Below are 2017 nucleotides of genomic sequence, written 5' to 3'. Positions count from 1 at the left end.
GCACACGCCGGACCCAGACCGGCCTGCTCTTCACCTCTGGCTGGGCTCTCAGGAGAAGTCTCAGCGGTCCCGGCTGGCCGTTCCCCCACCCATGCTGCAACTGCTCATTAAAGCTTCCCTTCTACCTCCTCTTTCTCTCCCCGAAATGGGGGAATGCCCCACTAAACTAGTTTTAAAAATAGTCTTAATAAGACAGACAAGCTCGGGCCCACAACACCGAAATACTCATCTGAAGCGGCTGCAAGCTTGTCTTTACTTTGATGATCATGTCAGCTATCTTCCTTCTATAGGAAGCAAGGAGCAACTCTTTTCTTTGGGCCTTTTCTTAATATTCTCCTAATGTCATCTCTCTCTCGTCTGCGTTTTAAATCCTGTCTATGTGCAAAAGCATTAAGGAGTTCAGCGCTTCAAAGTTCGCACACTTTGGGTGAAAACCATTTGCTTTTTCAATATCCATAGGAATACATGCATACATGCCTCATTTCTTCTTCGTGTTATTACCTCAGACTGTGTTCTGATATTTCCATTTAGAAAGTGTACTTTTTTTTGCAACTGAGTAGAGGTTGAGGTTCTAGGAGATTTAAGATAACAGACTTTAGCTGTTTTACACATGCACACACATAGGCAGACTGGAGGTCTATTTGCTAGCAGCCAAATTCTCTCCTGGGCCAATTTCTGATGTAACAGGTTTTTTAATTTTGTTTTTAAGTCCCTCAATTTTCCATTCCCACAACACGAACAACACCCGATAATATTTATTTCTCTCTTTAACTTTGGGACAGAAACTCCTGAGCTTTTAATAAAGAAGGAGCACCGGTTCTCAGGTTTATAGCTTCGGAGAACAGGACTGCAGCTACCGAGTTATCAGCCAGACTGGTTAAAGAAGACCCTTTTCTTGAGGGAGTTTGCCCCTGAAATTACCTTGCTCTAAACCTCTTGGGGAGCTGGGGGGTGAGGGGAGGGGATGGGGGGGTCGCTGGCCTTCCAGAATGCCTGGAGAAATGTGAGTCTGTTGCAGAGGGGAAACGTCCTTTTCATGTGTCCTCCCTCCTTTTCTCCTCTTATCCTCCCCGCTGGCTTGTGTGTCTGTCTGTCTGGAACGGATCTGTCTGTCTAAAATGGGCCTGGAACTCCCTCCTGTGTTGGGATTAGGTCTTGGGGGACCTGGGGTGGAGTTACACTGCTTGCCTATTTTCATATTCATTAGAAATGGGAGGTTGCACCAGGAGCCCTGCTGAGCTTCAAGATATAAAAGCAACTTCGGGTTCGCCTTTCAAGACAAGACAAATCAAAGGCTCAGAGGCAAAGCAGCTCCCTGAGCGCTGAAGGTCTTTCCCTTCCTCTCTCCCTCCCTCCTTCCCTTCCATCTGCTCACCCACTCTCCCTCCCTCCCCTGCTCACAGTCCTGCCTCTGTCTAGGGAAGAGACTCTCAAGCAGCCTTAGATGATTATGGATTTTCTGAGCGAGAAGTTTGCCCTGAAGAGCCAGCCGAGCAAGAACAGTGACTTTTACATGGGAGCAGGAGGCACTTTGGAGCACGTTATGGAAACTTTGGACAATGAGTCCTTTTACAGCAAAACGTCAGGCAGCAAATGCGTGCAGGCCTTCAACCCTCTGCAACGGGCTGAGCATCATGTGAGGCTGGAGAGGACCTCACCCTGCCAGGACAATAACGGTGAGTCGCCATCCTAGGCTTTTCCGCGCTCTTGCACTTCGCCCTCGCTGGTGGCGTCCCGGGGAGGCCGGGGATCGTCCTGCCTGGGGAGACAGTCGGGAGCCCCGCAGCCTCCGGGCGCTGGGCTGCGAGGTGCTGTCAGGTTAAAAAAAAAAAAAAAAAAGCCGATAATAGAAAAATAAGGGGAAAAGGCAATCGCCCACTTTGAAGCGCTTTTCTTTTCCCTTTTGGAGCTGTCCCGCCGGCTGCTGCCCTTTCTGCCCGCCCCAGGAAAGCTGCAGCCCCCGGCTGGCTCCGCGTACCGGCGAGCGCTGAGGGCGCAGCGCCGAGCACCGCCGCGG

General features: G+C 50.5%; 1 protein-coding gene across 1 annotated transcript in view; it reads left to right on the top strand.

Annotated features, from left to right (window-relative positions):
• The first annotated feature begins 1413 nt into the window (after nt 1-1413).
• The window catches only part of ALX1 (ALX homeobox 1), a 19746-nt gene continuing 19142 nt past the window's right edge, over nt 1414-2017 (top strand). Inside the window, exon 1 of the mRNA XM_026088807.1 lies at nt 1414-1676. Coding sequence (XP_025944592.1) covers nt 1445-1676 — 232 coding nt within the window. The 5' untranslated portion in view covers nt 1414-1444. The remainder of the gene's footprint in view (nt 1677-2017) is intronic.

This window comes from Apteryx rowi, unplaced genomic scaffold (genome assembly GCF_003343035.1).
Source record: "Apteryx rowi isolate R43461 unplaced genomic scaffold, aptRow1 scaffold_786, whole genome shotgun sequence".
In the NCBI taxonomy this organism is placed as follows: Eukaryota; Metazoa; Chordata; class Aves; order Apterygiformes; family Apterygidae; genus Apteryx; species Apteryx rowi.
This window is presented reverse-complemented; position numbering and strand designations above follow the sequence as displayed.